The following is a 19,609-nucleotide window of genomic DNA, read 5'->3' as shown; positions in this document are numbered from 1 at the left end:
ATGCGGCTCTTCCGTTCTTTCTTTCCGTGCATCTGGCCCCTCAGGCCGTTTGTCCCAAAGACGGAACATCCGCACAATCCCTCTGACCCTTCTCGCCTGGAATGGGGCAGGGGAGAAGCTGCCGCCGCTTGCCTTCCCCGTGGCCGGTGGACCGCTCGCTGCAGCCTCCGCTGCCTTCAGCACTGTGCGTGAAAGCTCTAAATTTGGGTGTTGGGCGGGCTGAAGACAGCAGTTAAAGGCGAATATAAATGAAAGAACATTGCAATGAATGGACCTTGCGTTTCTTCCTTTAAGCATCTTTTCTGTTACCCCAAGGAAAAAAGGCAGGAATACCATATTTTCCCAGAGAGTGTGAGGTATTTTCTTCAAATTTGGTCTTCCTTCCAAAATGCATAGTCCTGTTTACTATCAATATATCTCTCTAGAGAGATATGGATTCTGCATATATTTGTTGCTATCCTTAGGACTTCTTCATTTCTCTTCTGGGACTATTTTTAATACTGGACTTTACATCAGCCAACAGAAGTACCAAACACAGGTTGTATTTTCTATACGATTTGCTGTTCCTCTGCTGTTGTAGGGTCCTTCAACAAGCTCTCCCTTGTGCCTCTTAAACAGCTGCAAGTGCTTCTTTTTGGGGGGAGGGGGAGTGAGGGGCAGAGAGAACCCCTGGCAAATCTATGGGGTTGGTAAAAAGACACAATTTGGAAGGAGGCTTGAGAAGTCAATGCTGATACCCTTCCCATATTCCTGTATCTTTCCCCATTTGGTCAGGATAAGTAGACTCATTTTGGATGCAAATGTTTTTCACTGAGTACCCTGACCTGTCACACAGAGGATGATACTGTATGAAGAAGTCAAGAAATGGCAAGAAAGACAGAGCTAGGTTTTTACAGTACATGCAGAACAACCCCCAAAACTGTCCCTGAATTAAAAATCCAAGCTGCCAATTCCAGTTGACCTATCTTAAGTAATTTTCAGCAGGAATAATGAACATGAGTTATTTATACTGTATGCTGAAAATAAATCCTGTATCCTTAGAAAGTAGAAATGAGAGAAAATTACTCCAGATTTAGTAAAAGCAGAGAAGGATGCTCTTCACACTGGTGCATGGACTTCAGGGGCCTACAGGCCGTTTCCAAGGTTTTTGATTTCAGAGGGGCTCTACAGCAATCACGGCTGTGGTATTTCCAGAGGCACCCATTTCTCCACTAGAAAAAGCGTAGGGGCTGCTGCCAACACAGTGTCACTGCTGTAGCTCCAAGGCAAAATTTTAAGGGTGACCTTTCTACATCTCTGACTGAATCAAGTATTCCCCCATTTAATGTGTGTCACATAGGATGTGAACTCTGAGGCAAAGGCGGAGGAGTTGCTTTCTGGAAAAAGCAGCTGTGCATTTTGGGCTATGGAATGCCAGGGAAAGAGGAGAGGAAATATTTGTGGCAACGCTGAAAGCTATAAAAGTCTCATCGTGCACACTTAATACGTGTTTGAGTTCATTTCAGCCTTTTAGGGGGTAGTAGCTCTCACTGTGGAAGATTGGTTAATTAGGTAAAGGTTTTCAGTGCCACAGATTAATTGCAACATCTTACTTCCACTTGGAGCCCCCTACAGTTCTGGTCAATTGTTACCAATTCCCTCTGGCCTTTTGATCTTATCTTGCAGAAGATTTTTTTGAACTTAAGGTTGCAGATGCAAATTACCTCATTCATATTGCAGTCTCCTCTTTCAAGGAAATACCCTCTATCCTATGCAAATACATATAATAGGGATGTATGAGCTGTTTCTCTTCATTTCTCAATATATTTTAGCATAGCAAATGCGGAAAGCTACTCTGTTCCTCCCCACCATGCCAAGCCCTACATACACTCCCACCTCCCTGCCCCCAGTGCTTGTTGAAACAGCTGGGAGACTGAGTAGGTTTATGGATGCTCTAGATAAAATCTTTGCCCCACTTAGTCCTTCTGGACATGTATTCATCCTGACACACATGCTTTTGAAAGGCTCGGGACAGTCATTCCACGTGTATCTTGTTTTGCTAATTCAGTGGAAATTGCCAGAGAGCTCTGTCTCCCTCCATCATCAGGCAGGAACTGAAGCTGCCATTGTATTGTGGCTGTGATCATGCTACTATGCCTATAAATTATTCACGGTTTTGCAGCATAGTCTTCTGTTATGTTAAAAATAGGTCATCATGAGTGTCCCCAGTGAAATTTCTAAGTGACAACAGCTGATTTTAGCTTTGTCTCTGGAAAGCAGTGACCTTTTCAAAGCAGTAATTGACAATTATGGTGTACTTCTATCTCTGTGACAGCTCCACTGCACCTTCACAAACATTAATTCTCAGCAATGGTAACCCCACATTACACTTGAGACAACTAAACCAGAGCTACTGAATTACCCGCTGAGCTTTGCCGAAGCACTTTGCTTTCTATTAGCCTTTGCTTCCAGGCCAGAGTAAATCAGGATTACCAGAGAAGAGATTATAGTCTGAGAATACCTAAATGCTCTGCTCCTCCCAGGTACTCAGAAAGCTTCTTGAAAGGGCTGAGCAGGATTTTCTCGCTGATATGCATCAGTTACACACCGCTCTGGGGGGGGTGGGGATATATTAAGAAGTACTTCACTTTCCCAATTGCCATACAGACTCCAGCCCACTGACTCCCCCGAATCAAGAGAGCAGGAGGCTTTCAGGTCGATTGCAGACCTAGACAAATCTGGAAAAGGGGAGCACAACCCAGTAGTCTGGACAGTGGTCCAGGGGAAACTCTCTTTCCCCCTTAAGATACTGTGCAGGAGGGCTCTGTGTGGACCCCCCCCCGAGATACTGTGTTGAAATTTCCTTGCTTGCTGTGGGGATGTGTGTCTGTTATGCAGATACAAAGACTTAGCTCAGGCCTCAGTGACTTAATTCACCTGAAAACAAGGACTAGTGATGGGTGGCAATGTTCAGCAGACCATGCAGACAGCAATTTGCATGGAGGTCTCCTGTTAGCTTTTTCAGAGCAGCAAGAGGCCAAAGAAGGTGGGGAGATGGTTGGGCAGGCCACAGCTTTGAGCTTTGGGTGTCTGAGGTAGATCAGGCCTGCCCTAGCCTTTAAGGAAGACAATTTATACCTGTTTTTTCCTGATGCAACTTGTCTTTGCTGTGTTCCTGTGTAACTTCCATGCTTAGAAGGGATGCACAAGGCATCCCACAGGACATCCCCAACAGGTTTCACACCCAGGGAAGTCGTCTATGGGAACACAGGGTGCAAACCTGACTGCTCTTACCTGGGGATCTTGGTCCAAAAATATAGGTGGATGATCATATTTGAGAGGGGGGAACATGGCAGGTGCTGGAACTATCACTTGGGAAAGCTTTTAGAGGAGAGGTAGAAGACAAGACCCTGACCCCTGCCGTGAGCAATCTGGCAAGACATGAGCTTTAACATTCTGGCCATATGCAAGTTTGCCATTACTCTTTCCAACTATCCATATTAAAGTGTTGCCACAATTCTCCTACTGCACCCTGCCCATGGTGCTCTTGGGATTGACTCCATTCCTTATACCTTCTGTCCAGTTTGTTGGACATCCATTGTCGTCCTGTAACACTTCTTGCTCTCCTTTTAGAAGAGTTTGATACCCACTTGTTTTTCTCTCCTCTAACCACTGTGCAATCATTTCCCCCCTTTAACTTCCCATCACAGTGTTGCTGCTCCACCCTCAAGTTCCTCATTTCTCATGATGGTGCTTTTGCAAGTCTTTCCACTTGCTGCTCTGGGGCACTTTGTGGGGAAAAGTTACTAGTGCTGATCTTCTGCCGTGATTCAGGAACAAATTCCATTTGTGACTTCTGGCTAGATGCTCAGCACAGCTGGATCTTTGGGAACTACTGAAGCATAATGCAGTGATTGTGTCCTGTGGCATGGTGGTCAGGACACACTTGGTATGCCAAGGAAGAGCTATAAGGGAGAGGGCCAGGGACACAAAGGGGAGTCATCTTTAGCTTTTGATGTACCACAGAGATAACACTTTCCCTAGGTAACCCTTCTTTTCTTTGTCCCACCTGGCTGCATTTGTGGTGGTCTGAGATAGCTGCCTTGAGATCAAGAACACTTCCCACAATGCTCTGGCAGCATTTGATGTTCGGGAGGTGTATGCACAAACACAGACCCTACCTATCCTCACATATATAACTTGGGGGAGCAAGATGAAGGAGCCACCAATTGCATTTTTTTTTCCCCAGAACCTGTTTCAAAATCAGCACTGATGCCTCTTATGGGCAGGTTTTACGTGGCAATGCTCATGCAGGGTTGGAGGGAGCAGCATATTCCAGTTTCTCAGACTGCTTAGCAACCAGGGCTGGCTGAGCCGCTCTGAAGTGCACACCAATTGTGTGGATGGCGAGTCTAGTACTGTGGCTCTAGCCTTATTTTTTCCCCGTCTTTTGTTTTTGAAAATCACTCCTTGTTTTCTATTTAAAGCATCTGAAAAACTGCTGGAAACCAATTTTTGCTTTCCTGGACATCTGGAAGTCAGTTACACTATGAGATGATCAAAGCTACAATAAGAGGATGGGAGACTTGGAGAGACAGGTATGGCACTACCAGCCTGCTTTTTGGGAGCAGGACTGCAGGATGATGTCATTCATGCTGCTGGTAATGGGCTGGCTTGAAGTCCTGCTGCTGTACAGCCATGAAACCAATTTGCCCAGAGGAGTGCAGTGAGTGGAACACATTGCTTTCCATGGGTCTGCAGCATGTGAGATTCCTGCTCCCAACTCCCTGTCTCAGAACAACCAAGATGCTTGCTTAAGATCAAGAAGGTCCCATTAGACAATTTCCAGGAATGGATTCAGCTTCGTAGACAGAAAGTCAATTATGTTCCTAGCTTCCTCACTGGGATTCTCTTGAATCGTTAGGTAATCTCTTGCCTCTTACTTTTTTCTTGGCTTTCAAATGCCCAGACCTGTCTCCCTGCCACAACCTTCACCATCTGTCATGACAGCGGTCTGAGATTCTGAATCTGTTTGGGGTTCTCTTAGGAACTGAGGCCATCTCTTCCCATGTTATCAAGCAGTAATGCCTGTTGCTGAAACTTGCTGCTGACATGAGGACTGCAGTTAAAATGTGGTCCCAGCTCATGTCCAGCTCCATATTCCCCTTGCACCCTCATCTGCACTTGAGAGGCAAATTTTAAGGAAGCTCTAAAGCTCAGAGGAGGATAAAACCTTTTTTTATACGTGCCCAAGCACACTCTGGTTCTCCTCCATGAAGCAGACAACTGGCCTGGAAGGACCAAGGATCATGAAAGATTGTATTATATGGGGCAAGACACTATAGGACATGTTAGCAAACATCCTAAGTTGCTGCCTGAAAGAGCAAGTCAGGAGTGCCCTGACCAAAGTAGGACTTTGGCCTGCCTTGCTGCAACCCCCAGCAGCAGCGTAGAGGCAGGCCCTGCTTTCCTGCTGCTCTGTGAGCCCCACAGGTCATGGCAAGAAGGGGAGGAGCTGCAGGGGTGATGAGCACGGTCTGAGGAAAATGATGGTCACGTACAAGAAGGCTGCAAAGGCTGGGGTGGAAGCAGAAGAGAAGGAGCAAATAATGCCAGACGTGTTTGGAAATCTGATTCCATGTATGAATCCTTCAGTGCTGCACACTTGTCTTCATGCATGTCCCTAACAGGGTAGTTTCATAATAGAAATCCAGGAGTCCTCAGGTGCAAAGGCCCCAAGCAATTTCCATCCTTAGTTACGTTAGTGTAACACCAGTTTCCTTGTAACCATTCCCAGATGAACTGCAGTATGGGTGATCCATCGAGGTCCTTGGTGCAGAGACTGTGCTCCTCTTTCCTTCTTGTGAGCCAAAATTCTGCACAGAGGACTGCAGCTTTGAGAAATGATTTTCATTCCCTCCCTGCCTCCAAGATACCACCACTTCCCTCTTTTCCTCACCAGTGCATATTTCTGTGGCTTAAATATAGCAAATACAAAACAAGTGCAGCACACACAAAATGCCATTCGGGGGAGCGCAATGAACATGCTGCCTCTGTAACATAATGAGCCCCAAGTGCATCTGCCAAATATTTGGACTGAGATTCCAAGGGAGAGGGGGTGGTCTGAAGCACAGAGAAGCTCTGGCCAAACCCTTAGACCAGTACACCGATGCATCTCTTGGGGGGACACAATTGGGGGTTCCTTGTTGGTCCAGCCTGCCTTCACCTGGAGGTGATTGACCACTCATAGCAGTTATTTCCTCTAGCACAGGTGAAGAGCAGCTTGATGTGAGTGTATTTAAAATTTACAAGTAATACATAAAACAAATAAGAAGTGTTTCTTTAGGGGTGTGTTCTGGCTTTGTGGCTGAGGTTAAATGACACCAGTGAAACCATGCCAGTTTTTGAACATCTGACCCTGTGTACTATTTTCAGTGCAGTGATTTTTGAAGTGATTAATGACAACAACTTGGCACTACTCAGTGGCTGGTGTTGCTGATTAAGCTAACTCTTCCTTGGCTCACAACAGGCATCAGGAATAGAGTGGGCAGGAAGCTCCCCAGAGTGACAGAAGAGGCAGAGCACATCAGGACCTCCTGAGCTGCCTGCGTTTCAATGGGGAAATTATTAAAAAAAAAGCTACCAACATCCAACTCCAGAGCTGAGCTCAGCAGTGCTGGAGTGCTCTGTTCCTCCTGCGGCTTTTTCTTTGAGAATATTTTTGTATGGATGCTTTCCAACATTCCCACCCCTCTGAATAAAAAAAAAGAGCCTCCCTTGTTAAGTGTGTGCTGGGATTGCTAGTGCGGCACTCCTTGCATGTGATTGTAGGAGGATCTCAGAGATGCTATCTGGTTTCAAATCTATCTACGTCTATAAAGCATCTCTCTTCTCCAAGACCCTCAAGTAAACGAAATCTGTTATTTCAGTGTGAAGGCACTGAGCAGGACTCTAAAACTTACAGGAGCTCTCAGTTGGCAAACTGCACTTCTACACAGTCACAACCAACAGCCAAAAAGAGCATGGTGCCTTGTAGACAATATCCATATTCACAACAGAGATCTTCCACTGCTTTGAGCTACCATGAAGTGAGAAGGACGTGAACAAAGCTCCAGTTATGCCATGGAGCCTGAATGCTGGCCAGTCTTGTTAGCCACTGGAATATTAATTACAAATTTGAGAAAGCCATGGGGCTCGTGTGTGATTTTATAAACTCATCTCCCTGAGGTCCTGCAGGAGTCCTTGAAAATTTAAAAATTATGTTGATGACATATAATGAGTATATTCACAGAGCTTTTAGCTGTCCTGCCAAGCCCCTCAGAGAGGCTGCCCCTCTTTCTTCTGCCACAGGTGGCTGTGACACCCCTCCAGGTAACCTCCTGGATAGCGCTCCGCAGCTGCCGTATCTGAACCATAGGTGCACTCCTCAAGGAGTGAGGAGGGCCGGGGGCTTTTCACTCTGGTGTTACACAGCATGAAGAGAGGATCACTTGCACAAAAGCTCATCATTGCAAGTCACTTCCCCTAGGGCTGGGCACAGGGAGGGCAGGAAGACAGGGCTGGCCTGGGGAGCAGCCTCGTGTGATGAAAGGGGAGCTTTTGCAAGCCCTTGTGTGCACTGCTGTAAGGCACCTCAGCTTTCTTGGAGTTTTTGGGGTAGTTTTGGGGTTTGCTTCCCAGGGTGGTCATTTCACCCAGGGTTTTGGGCTTGAGCTTTTATTTCACTGGACTATTTTGAGTGTCTTTTCTTCTCTGTGGAATGGGTTGTGATTAATTGTAGGCAGGCTCATGCAATGCCACAACATGGGCAGTAAATCCATGGCAGAGCTCTGATTAGTGATGCTACAGGAGCTGCCTGGGTGCTATGATGTAACAGAGCAGCACCAAGTGCAGGCAGTTTTCCCAGTGGGGCATAACTAAAAGCATCACTGTGCACTGAGGGAACCTAACCTGGGCCCATGTGGGCATTACCTTAGCTATTGGATCCTGGTTAGAGGCAAAGCCCAAGTAAATACCACTTTAATGGTAAGTGGCTGCTGCACGGCTTCCTCAATGAACCTGCTATCACAGAGATGAGTCTTCCTGACTCCTGCAGTGGATCTGCCTCCTGTTGCCCTGTAGGTGGGAATGCTGGGCTGTGGACCCTGACAGGCACCAGCCACATTTGTTGCCACTGCTGCCAGGCTGGCACCAAGGTACTGCCATGGTCAGCAAAAGAGCCCAGGATTTCAGCAGTGAAGAATTCCTGGATTCCTGTTTCCATGCCCTGAACTGACACCTGGAGGACTGCTTGTTTCCCTTGCTCCTTCTTACACACACTCACCATGGATGAAGAGGAATATAAGGTACCCAGTTTGAGAAGCTAGAACACTAAATCTCAGAGAAGACTGGAATGGAGGTCATCCATTTGGGTGCAATCAGATGTCTTTGTCCACTGCTATCTGTTCAGGCAAGGGCTGGTCACAGTGGGCTTCTCCTCAAAATACCAGTTTATTTTCTCACTCTCTGTGGCTTCCTGTCTTTCTACTTCACTTCTTCCAAGTGAAGTGAAGTTTTATCAACTATTAGAACTCCAGGTATCATTTCCAAGCTCTGCATCTCTGAACTTTCTAATTCTCAGACCACCTGCAATTAAACCAGAGTAAGCCAATGCCAGCCCACATAAGTTATGCAGATTGAAGCCTTTTATGCTCAGGATTTCCATGGCAGTTTTGCTTCACTTCTTTTCCAATTGCCAAAGACACAGGAATATCAGGGACTCTTTCACAGCATAAACCCTTGCTTCAAACCATTTCCCTGCTCCTTGATGTCAGATCAACAACACACTGCTTAAAATTCTGTGTGGCTTGACAACATCCCTCACCCCCACAAGCAATGCAGAGATATAGGAGAAATCCTACTACTGGGAAATCTTCCCACTTTCAACTTTTTAGTGTCTCTGTGACATTGTCAAGTGTTTGACTATTCTCTCCCTCTCTCTCCCCCCCTCATCCATACACACAGACTGTTTTTGCTCCTCGCCTTTTAACTCTGTACTTCCTGACCCGGCTGTTTTGTGCCTGTCACACCCATGGTACACCAACCACAAGGCTCTGGTTCAGCATCCAGGCAGGCGGAAGCTCATTTCACAGGCAGCTTGAGCTGTGCCTCGAATTATTAAAGGGGTGAAGTTGTTTACGCCACCCACTCACGTTAGCCAAGATACATTCATTTTGTGAATTTAATGACGGGACTGAGCGGCAAAAAACTTGTATTTCTTGGAACTTTTGTAAAACATTTGTAAAAATGCTATGTAAGAACAGGAGAGGAAAAATGTGGGAAAAGAAAGGCAATTTTGCTTCAGCCTTTGGTGTGACACTTGTTTTGCAAGCTTAAAAGGTGCCCCAAGCACACCTGATCAGTGGTTTGTCTCTGGCTTTTACATACCTTCCTCTTTTCTCTGAGGGCTGGTTAAATGCCACTTGTTTATTTGACCTGGATTTTCCCCTCACTGTTGTTATTATTAGTGATCTAGAAATATCATCAACTGATATGAACCAAAAAAGCTGCCTTCCAGAAATGGAGAAGAAAACACCAAAAAGGTCTTTAATTAAAAAATAGGGAGAGAAAAAAACAGAGAGTGTCTCTCATTTCAATCTTTTTTTTTTTTTCTTTTTTCATTTGGGCCTCATGGGCTTGTACTTTTCTGCTTCCTATATGGAGTGTGATGCCCTGTTAAAAATAACCCTCCAGCTGCCCATGACAGCTGGAAGTGCCACAGCACCCCGGGTGGGTCAGTGTGGGGGCGCCTGGGGTGGGGATGGGCGTCTCACACCGAGTCCTCTGACCACAAAAACCTCTCTCCCCAGTCTGCATAACTCTGTGTCCACCCATGGGCCAAAACCAAAATGAAGCAGCTGCCAGAAGCAGGTGAGTGGAGCATTTAGTGTAAACAGGAATAACAAAAATGCTCCATAAGACAGCACCCTTTTTTCCTTGCCATCCTTGTCCTGCATCTTAAATAGGTCTGATCATGCTCTTGCAGAAAGGTGCTTCAATCTGTGTTTATAGGCTAAATATCTCACTACAGTCCATCTATCTGGATGAAGCAGACACTGTTGCCTTGGTGATGGGACTTCTCATCCTCTGGCCTGAAGGAAGTAGGCACACACTTTCTCCAGGAATGTGAGATAGCCAAAAGGACAAGTAGGATTGGTGGGACTTGTAAACATTTTCAGGACACTGATCCACAGTCTCCCAGCAGTCAGGAAGGAGAAGCTCCCATGTTCAATACATTGCAGGGCTGCTCATCCGTACAACAGCGTCCTGAAATATTGGGAACTCATATGCTGGATAAAAAGTAGCCAAGTCAAACACTTTGAGATGGAAACAGGAAAAACAGTATCTGTAGATCTCTGACATAAGCATCATGCTGGAACACCATACTGATACGAACACATGAGTATCCTTAGAAGACATCATTCTCTTAAAGTTACACCACTTTGATGTACTCTGTGAGAAGGGATCATACCTGAGGGGTCTCACCATAGCAGGGCTAGATACAGCATGGAAAGAAACCTGGTCCTATGGGTCACAGACAAGCTGTGACATGGATGTCCCCATGTGACGTTTTGACAAGCCACTGCATTGTACGTCTGAGAGAAGCACAGTGTCTAGTATTGCTTTAGGGAAGGAGAAAAGTTGCTTAACCTGAATTGTTGCTGAATAAAGAGTCTCAACTGTAAGTTAACATCCAAGATTTATCCTCAGTTTTCGCTAACATCTCTAACCTCATTATGTGCAAGCAGTGCACATAACCATGTACAGCAGCTACCTTTCGTTTCAGCTAAGCCTCAGAGCTGGTCCCAAACCCCAGAACTAAAGCTCTCTTCTTTCTTATAAAAGACAGGCAGGCTTTACAAGGATGTAAAGGCATCCGGTGCATTTTGAAGCACATCTTAAACATTTGATGCAGTTACTGTTCTCCTAGGAGCCTTGATGGGCAGCAGTGTTGGAATCTATCTGTATGCCATAAGCAGCATGTCAGTCCTGGGCAAGGAAAGGGCCCTGGGACTCTGTGCAGTGCAGCATCTAAAATGTGGCTCTGGTCTACTAAACTGGAGTACACACCTAATAAACGTAACAAAAAAGAAAGCACTGTTCCCCCCCACACCATTCTTTGGAAACACTGATGGGATTTCATGTTGGATTTGGCCTGAGAGGGAGGTTCTGGTTACCCTATGTACAACCAGAGGACATATATAGGAAGTGGGAACGGAAGGTGTGAGGAGAGGTCAGTGTAGAGCAGTTACATGAAAAGATCTGCAATAAATCACAGCTTAATTTCTACTTTTCCCGTGCATTCTCAGTTTGGATAGGGTGGTCAGTGCTAACAAAATATTCGGACCTAAATTCTTGAAGGAATACCAAGCAAGTTTGCCAACAACACTAAATTGGGAAGAGCTGTTGACTCCCTCAAGGGCAGAGAGGGCCTGCAGAGAGACCCTGATACATCAGAGGACTGGACAGTCACCAACTGTAAGAAGTTCAACAAGGGCAAATGCTGGGTTCTGGACCTTGGATGGGGCAGCCCTGGTTGTGTATATAGACTAGAGAATGTGAGGCTGAAAAGCAGCACTGTCGAAAGAGACCTGGTCAATGGCAAGTTGACTATGAGTCAGCAGTGCCCTGGCAGCCAGGAGGGCCAACCCTGTCCTGGGGGGTATCAGACACAGCATGGCCAGCTGGGCAAGGGAGGGGATTGTCCTGCTCTGCTCTGAGCTGGGGCAGCCTCACCTCCAGTGCTGGGGGCAGTTTGGGGTGCAACAAGATAAAAAAAATATTAAGCCATTAGAGAGTGTCCAAAGGAGGGCAATGGAGATGGCAAAGGGCCTTCAGGGGAAGCCATGTGAGGAGCAGTTTTCACTTGGTGTATTCAGCCTGGAGGAGACTCAGAGGAGACCTCACTGCAGTCACAACTTCCTTATGAGGGGAAGAGGAGGGGCAGGCACTGATCTCTTCTCTGTGGTGCCCAGTGGCAGGACCCAAGGAAACTCCATGAAGTTGTGTCAAGGGAGGTTTAGGCTGGATATTAGGAAAAGATTCTTCACCCAGAGGGTGGTTGGGCACTGGGACAGGCTCCCCAGGGAAGTGGTCACAGCACCATCCTGCCAGAGTTCAAGAAGCATTTGAACAATACCCTTGGGCACAAGGTATGATTCTTGATAATCCTGTACAGGGCCAGGAGTAGAACTCGATGATCCTGATGGATCCCCTCCAACTCAGCATATCCTATGTGATATGCTGGCCATGTTTGCTGACTGCATGCAAATTCTGCTCATGGATGTGTCTGCTTGATCAAGGAGTTCCTGTTGTGCTGAGCCTCTGGCCAACAGTCAGAGGCTGTGCTGGTGCGGTGGCATCACGCCTCCGTGTAAGCCTTCAGCTCTCCTCCCAGGGAAACCAGGGTCTGCCCAGAGAGCTGACTTGTGCTCAAATCCCCCTCACTCTCTGGCCTTGGCTCCTCATCTTAGACAGTCAGGGAAAATCCACACCATTACTGCAGACTGCAGTGATGAGGGGAAGCCTAGTGCTAGTGGAAGGGATTTCTTTTCAATGAAATATAACTTGAGAATCTCAGGCACTTAGAGTCACTAAAAAATTAAATAGCATTTTCCCCAAAGTGGGTGTTTTGACCTAACAAAATTGTAAGAGTAACTGAAGACACTTGCTTTGAGTTAACATAGTAGGGATGAAAAGAAATTAAACCTATCACTCCCTGTGCTTTCAAAAGGCTAAAAGAATTTCTTCCTGAAACTTTTGGACACTACAGCTGTGCCCTGCTCAACACTGGCCATGTTGCAAAGGAGAGGGAGTTGTGCTTCACTGAACCTAAGCACAGTCACTTGCAAAATCTCTGCAAAGCCTCTAAAGGAGAGAGCACCATGTCAGTGCAAGACACTGTTATTACAAAACAAGGGAAAGAGCTAACAAAGTTTCTTTAAGGGTGAACATTTTTAAGCTTTGAATACCTACTGCATTTTTGTGAAGATAGTTATAACCAGCCTATTTTGTCACACCCAGCTCTGTGACTTGTGATTTCAATGCATAATAAGGAAAAGCCATGCCTATTGAAGCATTAGTGAAAGAAAATTGCGGAATTATTAATTATGCTGAAGAAAACACAAGTTTTCAACAAATGTTTTGGTTTGGGACTGTGGAAAAATATCAGTGCCATCTGACAGTCTATATCAATGGGAAAATATTTCCCCCTTGATCTTTCTCAGAAGAGAATTTAAAACTGTAATTTTGAGAAGAGTTATCCTAGGAAATCTTTGTTGATATTTCACAAAACTTGAAACACCAGAGGAACTCCAGAGAGCTGTAAGTTAATGTTGTGTCACTAATGATGTGATAGCCTGGCAGTGGTCTTGGCCTTGTCAAGGAATAGCTGATGTAGAAGTCATATTTAAGCAAAATTTAAGGAGATGGACTTCAATCAGTGGCAATCATTAGGATTTTAGGGAAAATAATTGTATTGATAGTGTACTCGGACTTTGGTAAGAAATAAAACTTGGCATGAGACCTTTACATACATAACCCAGCTGAGAAATCATCAAGGATGCCAGTTTTTAGAGAGTACCTACAAAGATTGGTTCTTCCCCATGGGACTGAACTATTTTTATGTCAGTGACCTGAACTTTAAACAGTGATTAAGTATGCAGGTGGCACCATGCCTGGAGAAGTGGGAAACAGGCTACTTGAGGAAGTGAGACTATTCATCTGGCTTTAGTCTGGGCATAGCTGGGAGCAATGGAGATAAGCCATCCTGACAGGATAGCATTGACTTTGTCTTGAGAAATTTGACTCTGAAAGACTTGATGATTAAAGAGAAAAATCTGAGAAAAGCAGACCCTCTTGTGATGCTGCAACCTGAAAGGATTTCAGCAGATTCTTGAACTAATCCTGATATATATATAATATATTAATTAAAAAGTATGAGTAAACAGATCATGTAACTTTTGGATTTGTCCCTAGTCCAACAGTTTTGGAGCACTGGGCTCTATGCTGGTGTCCACATCTTTCCAAGGGACTGCTCTCAAGAACCATGAAAATGCTTAACAGATTAAAACTTTATAAGGAAACAGTCATTTGTGACTGTTGTCTGCTTGGGAAAGGATAAGAGGGTCTGAATATTGCCTGTAGATAGTTATATGAGATTTTTGTATGCACAAACAATAGTGAGACCTTAGCTCTCTTGGACAGAAGGGAAATTATCTCCAAAAAAAGTGGATAGATTAGTGGTAGAAGAAATAAAACATAGCTGTCTTTACTGGTGATGGTAGGTAAGCCTTGGGATGAGTTACAAAGGTAGACAGAGATTTGCCATCATCACTTTTCAAGTCAAGCTGGATGTGGAAAATAATAAAAAATAGCCCATGCCCTAAGAGCTGAGGTCTGCACTGAGCTGGGAGTTCAGTGCCTGACAAATGCCTCCATCTGGCCTGGAAATCAGCAACTAAGCTTTGGCTGCAACTAAATTTTGGCTGGCTCCTAAGGCTGCAGCATGAGCGGGGTGGGGGCTGCCCTGTGACCGAAACAGGCCCTGCTCCTCCCTGCTCAGATCCCACCCAGCCCCAGGGAGTGCGCTGGGTTGTCCAGGGTCAACAGCGCTCCAGAAATAGCAGCCATAAAGTTAATGTTTCCTTGCTAACCCGTTCAAGAGAGAGGAGAGGGGGCTGAAGGGGAAGTCTAGCACTGTGCCTGTGTTGTTTGGGCTTTCCAGCTGGCAGGTTTGGGAGCCAACAATTCCTCTGTCTGAGAGAGCAGCTGGGACACAAGTGCTCCCAGTTACATGTAGGTGAGTTGAAGAGGATGTCACTAACACATAGACTCGTAGGATACCTCAGGTGGGGTGGGACCTCAGAAGATCATCTATTCCAACCTCCTGCTCCAAGAAGGGTCATGGAGAGGTTTTTAAAATGTTCCTGCCTTTGAAAAGCAGAGCCTCCTCTAGCTGTTTCTGCATCAGCCCTGCCAGAAACAACTTAGCTGAGAGGCTGGAACAGATTTTTGAAGTGGTGTATCATTCCCTTCAGATAACGCAATATATGTATCAACTAACCTGCCCACATTTCTCTCCTTCCCTTCTACATTTCTGATTAAGAACATGGGCTAAAGGTTCCAGAAACAGCAAAGCTTAAAAAACCACCGGCTCTTCAGAGCACTTGCAAATGTCTGTATCAAGTCAGAGCATGATGATTATCCTGGGAAGCAGCATCCACCTGTGCTGAATGCAGGATGTAGCAAATGCAATGGGGTACTTTCAATGCCAGTTGATTTGCCCACTGGCAAGAGGTGTTTCCTGGACTATCCAGAGTCCTTCCATAATGCAAATGCACTGACCTCTCCTTTCTGCAAATGCATTGCCCTTCTAAGCCCAGACTGGGATACAGGGTGAGAAGTGGGGGCATAGAGACGTGAGAAATATATTTGAATACAGAGAGAACATCATTGAGACTGCTTTCTTTTCTGAGCTGATGCCTTTCACTGGGGCTCAGATAACTTGATTTGGCACTATTCACTGCTAAGTTTTCCATACCAACCGCAGCTGAGCTTTGTTTAAATGAGGCTTGCTGAAGCTGTGCTGAAAGTGAGTTTAAAGGTTCACAGTCTTTGGAGTGGATCCAGGCAGCTCTTTGTGCCTTCAACTCCCTTAGAAACTGTGGAAGGCTCGGGGCCGGGAGAAGATTTGCATGAGCAAGTTTTCCCCCTGGCTTGAGTGCAAAGGGGAGCAGTGAGCAGCGGCAGAAACTGCACACCATGGGCCAGGTTCTTCCTTCTCCTCTGGGCCCTCTTATCTGCATTTCTGCTATTTTGACTTGATATCACTCCGTACACATGTGAATGATGGTTGAGGATGCAAGCAACGAGGAATGAAGCACCAGCAGAAGCAGCTTTAGGGATAAGAAATTATGATGCCGGGACACTTTGTATCCCAGGTTGTGGCAGTTGGAGAGGAGGACGCTTATTCTGCTCAGATAATTTAAACAGCTAGTCACCTTTAGCCCCTGTAAAGATCCCCTACTACTTTAACAACAGCTGCACCTGTGGTGTTGAATGTCCAATGTGCTACTTTGCACAGTGCAGCCACTGTAGAAAATACACTGGGTGTCCCCCCAGCTTTCTTCTGCAGTAACTTCCTTGAAGCTGCTGAACGATTGTGAAAGTATTTTTATTGTATCTGTGGTCCCTTTGTTCTCCATTCTCTAAGGAGAAAAAGAGTCTGGTCACCCTGTGACCTTGAAGCCCACAGACAACTTCAGATTTACACAAGAAATACCACCCAGGCTAGTAACCGGTCTCTAGTCTGAGCAGGAGAAGGATTAGTTTAATAAAAGATTTTTACCTCCCCCAAAGGAGTCATCTTCCTCTCCGGGTACAGTCAAATCTTCTTGGGAGTGCTGCATCGTGGCAAGTACGCAGCTCAGGGTGCAGCCAGAGCCGAGTGCTTGAACTTGTTCCTATGTTACAGCTCGACTGTTTCCTTTCACCAGTTTCCTTAATATTTTGGTGGTAACAGCTTCCGCATCTGCACTTACGAAAACAATCTCATTCACAGAAATGATGCCTCTTGTTTTTACAGTCAGTCTTTGAGATGAGCTTTGAGGTGAGGTGTCCTTACTGCTGACAGAGAAGTTGATTTTGAGAGCAGAGGAGGCAGGACAGGCTCGAAATGCATCCTGCCCTGTTGCTGAGTGCCATAACTGCGCAGCGGCAGCCCTTTCAGCCCGGGGTGTTAAAAGTTTTGCATATGAATGGGAATGTTTTCTGGTGGCAGAGGTAGAGCTGGGGAACAACTCACCCTGCTTGGACTGCACAGCAACTCCTCCCTTTCACCCCAGGGACAGCGTGACACGAGGAAACCCCCAGGCTCTCTCACCGTCATGTGTTCATGGAACTAATTTTTCTTTTAGCGTGGTGGCAGTGACATCACTTTCTCACCCACACTGGGGTCGCCCATAGAACGGACACGTGGACAAGCTGGAAAACCATAGGTGACGGCAGTTGTCCCATGGGCAGATGCCTTGCCATCATTCTCCCAGTTACACTCATCTGAGTCATAGTCTGTGGTGCACTACCAAGCCTAAGGACCTTCCTGATCAGGTGTACAACAGAACAGCACCAAAGTAAAACTTGCTGTCTGCCAACAATAGGCACATTATTTGAATATCTCTGTCACTACTAATTCGGCATCACTCTGGTCTGTCCTGTCACTGTGTTTCTTGAACTTTGTAAAGCAAGTTGACTCTGTTGTGTCAGGTCCCTCAGTTTATGAGAGGACCTTACCTACAAACTAACTTACTCTAAACTTGTACAAAAATATGTTTGGCCATTAGGTCTGACCCTTGCACAGCCCTCCTGTCTTCCTCAGTCCGCTCAGGAATATTTCATATATCTGTCTGTCCACTGTGGGGCCTAGCACAGGAGTTCCCCACAGCTGTGCTATCAGAAGTTAGAATGTAATGTCAGTAACCTGAACTAAGCAGTGATTACTCAGTCTGGTAATTGCATGTGTCACCACACCCTTGGAAGCGAGACTCCCAGCACAGCAGCCGTGTTCTCTGCAGCTTCCGGCAGATGAGTCACAGACATAATGAGCTTTTCTCTAGTTATTAGGTTGGGATTTTTTAAAGCTCTCCCAGTGGGTGTCTGCAAGGCACTGCACAACTTGAACTAAAGATGGGACAAGTCCATTTGAAGCACCTGATCTCACCCCAACCCAGGCCATGTTCATTAGCAAATCCTATGGCAGCACTTTGCTCATCAGAGGAAGGTGAAAAAACCCTTCCCAGCTCAGGCACAGCGTTCCTTTGGGTGCAGGGTCCCTGGAAAGTGGTGCTGCTCCCACCTGCTCATGCCTCCCCCTCACTGTCACATCAGGTGTTCTTGGCTGCACAACCTGTGAGTTGTTGCCTTGCCAGGTTGTCTGTGGGATGCAGGGAAGCTGTGTTTTCCTGGGTGGATGTGGTTGAAACCAGGAGCATCCCAGGATTGTTTTTTAGTGGGGTATTGTGGTTTGCCTGCTGGGTTGTTCCTCTGCCACCGCAGCAAGATTCCTTAAGGAACTCTGTTCCAAATAGGCCCTACTCATATTTGGCTTTGCTTTAAAATTACACTTGCTCAAATCCCCATGGACATGACAGCTCGGTCCAACAGGAAAGAGAAGAGGACTTGTTTGTGGCACCGCTGGACAGCCTAGGGGAAGTCACTCCTTTTTTAGACATCCTCCCTCATCCTTTTTCTGCTTATTTGAAGATATTTTTTCAGGCAAGGACGATCTCTGATTAGATGGTACTTAACAAAAGCATCCCTCTGCCTCAGTATGGTCCTCCTGCCATGGTGCTGAGTAGACAGTCATAAGAAGAGAGAAACACCGTCATTGGGTTATGAGGGGAAGCAGAGAAGAGGAGGGCATCAGCAAGAGAGAGAGGTATGAAAAGAGGAATAGTAAGAGAAATGAAAGCTGCAGTGGAGAAGCATCAGTCTGGAGGGAAGGAATGCTGGCACAGGAGGCTGGGACCTCTCCAGGCCCTTCCTCCCAGGGTCAGGGCTGGGAACCCCTGTGCTTGCAGAGGCTGGCGGGGCCAGCATGTGAAATGATTTCTGGGGCTGGGGGAAAGGAGAAGTGCTGAAGGAAGGACAGCCACAGGGTGTATCTTGTCTTAAAGCTTCCCAGCAAGACCTACCCCTGACAATGGACACCACTGCCCATGGTTTCCTTGAAACAGCAGGAAGTGTTTGTCAGAAATCTTGAGCCCTTGTAAAGGCAATGGCTAAACTGCCCCAGGGTGCTGTGGAGCCTGTCGCTGTCTGAGGACTGGGGTGGGCTAGAAGAGGCTTCTGCTCTGTTCAGGCAGGTTTTTGGGCTTGATTAGAATAAGTTTCAAGATGAGTGATGCTACAAATACAGATGTGAATACTCAAACCAGACAGACAGCCCAGCAGGAAGAATCAGAGAAAATACAGCAGTGCTAACTTTGCTGCATTGTCCTGCAATTGGAGCTCATTTGTAACTTGGGCATGGGAAGTTTTAGTCATTTACTGCTTCCTTCAGAAACGTGAAGGAGCAAGCCACACTGTCCTGGTTATTGTGGCAGCTCCCTTTTATGCTGCATTTCCCTGGGACTTAAAGCTATTTCCTTACCCACTGTTTTCAGTCAGCCTCTCCGGATGCCTGTTACCTTGACAGCCCTTTTTTCTTTTATTTTCAGGAATTAAAAGGCATCAAAAGCTGTCCTCTCTCACGAAAACAACTGTCACCAAAATTAACACACCAGTCGGGCTAGTGATGAATGGTAATGACTCAGCCTCCATTGCAGATGCACAAAGAAGAGTTGCTTTGATTCGTTCCCGTTTGCCACATCATCCCTTGGCAGCAGCCTCACCTACATTGCTCGCAGCATGTGATGTTCCTCCAGAGACCTGTCTCCCAGGGGAGCACAGTGCTCTTTCCCTGGAGACAGGATAAATTAACACAGACAAAAACAGTCCACATCACATGGATGCCCAGGTTCCCCTTCTCCCTGCTCCATCTTTGCCTTTGGAGCAGCAGGATTTTGCCCTGGCAGTTTGTCTTTGCTTCTTACTG

General features: G+C 46.2%; 1 protein-coding gene across 2 annotated transcripts in view; it reads right to left on the bottom strand.

The window, feature by feature from the left end:
- Nucleotides 1-16,696, bottom strand: part of RIPOR2 (RHO family interacting cell polarization regulator 2) — a 67,590-nt gene extending 50,894 nt beyond the window's left edge. Inside the window, exon 1 of one of the 2 annotated variants that reach the window (XM_033512187.1) lies at nt 16,367-16,696. In XM_033512187.1, the coding sequence (XP_033368078.1) occupies nt 16,367-16,427 (61 nt within the window). In that variant the 5' untranslated portion in view covers nt 16,428-16,696. The remainder of the gene's footprint in view (nt 1-16,366) is intronic. The other variant, XM_015619249.3, reaches the window with a different exon arrangement.
- Between the last annotated feature and the right edge of the window lie 2,913 nt (nt 16,697-19,609).

Source organism: Parus major, chromosome 2 (assembly GCF_001522545.3).
Source record: "Parus major isolate Abel chromosome 2, Parus_major1.1, whole genome shotgun sequence".
Classification (NCBI taxonomy): domain Eukaryota; kingdom Metazoa; phylum Chordata; class Aves; order Passeriformes; family Paridae; genus Parus; species Parus major.
The sequence above is the reverse complement of the archived record's forward strand: the minus strand, read 5'-3'. Positions and strand labels throughout refer to the sequence as shown.